We start from the raw sequence: 882 nt of genomic DNA, 5'->3' as shown, positions 1-882 counted from the left end.
TATTATTTGATGTTTTATGCACAGTTTTGGCTCCACAGTGTGTCCAGAAGCGCACGTTCCATGGTGCAGCTCTGAGAATGCAAGATGAATCCAAATGTGACAAAGCCGCGTCTGCTGCAGCCAGTGCCAACCATCATGTGCACCATAACTTCCAGCAGGTTCCAACGGAGGATGCGTGTTCAGAGCAAACCTCAGACGAGGGCCACAGGCCCAGCAGCAGGTACACAGGTTCTATTTTGACTGTTGGCTAAAGATGACTAACCTGTCCATTACATAAGTGTTTTGGTTCTATTGTATAAGACTATCAGTTTTTTTCTCTAAAGTGGCCACAATTGTTGGATGTGGAAAGCCATTCATAGGGAGGATGGTGAGGCATTGAAGTTGTTGGGTGTAGCACATGTAGGTAATTTAACACTGTTTGGCACTTTCAATGCCATTTGTACGCTATATGATAATCTGATTATTCCCCACACACCCCTTCTATTGTTTAGAATAGAGGGTGTGTGTGGGGCCTGAGTCTAGTCTGAACTTTCAGAAGAAAGTTGGGTTAAGTGCCTTTTCGAAGTCAATATAAAGACTCTTAAGTCATGAATTGTTATAAAAACTGAAAAATGTGGTCTAGGCTCTAAAGATCCTTTTTGGCATGTCATCCACCTTTAGGACAAAACCATGATGCTCACTGTGCAAAGTGTGCCAATTGTGTGTTCTTTTCTAGTTTCCAGGAGCAGAATGGAGAGCAGGATGAGGAGTACGAGACTGAGGAACAGCTGCAGGCCAGAATCCTGAGTGCAGCGCTCCAGTTTGTACCTGTGCATGGCTGGTCTATGGAGGCCATTGCAGCAGGGGCAGAGGTCTATATAAAACTAACTAGGGATCATGATA

At 44.4% G+C, this 882-nt stretch overlaps 1 protein-coding gene across 1 annotated transcript in view; it reads right to left on the bottom strand.

Annotated features, from left to right (window-relative positions):
• Positions 1–618: 618 nt before the first annotated feature.
• The window catches only part of LOC129456326 (ubiquinone biosynthesis protein COQ9, mitochondrial-like), a 4,217-nt gene continuing 3,953 nt past the window's right edge, over positions 619–882 (bottom strand). Inside the window, exon 4 of the mRNA XM_055222538.1 lies at positions 619–654. Coding sequence (XP_055078513.1) covers positions 619–654 — 36 coding nt within the window. The remainder of the gene's footprint in view (positions 655–882) is intronic.

Source organism: Periophthalmus magnuspinnatus, chromosome 6 (assembly GCF_009829125.3).
Source record: "Periophthalmus magnuspinnatus isolate fPerMag1 chromosome 6, fPerMag1.2.pri, whole genome shotgun sequence".
NCBI lineage: Eukaryota > Metazoa > Chordata > Actinopteri > Gobiiformes > Gobiidae > Periophthalmus > Periophthalmus magnuspinnatus.
Note: the sequence above shows the minus strand (reverse complement) of the source record. Positions and strands in the feature narration are given on the sequence as shown.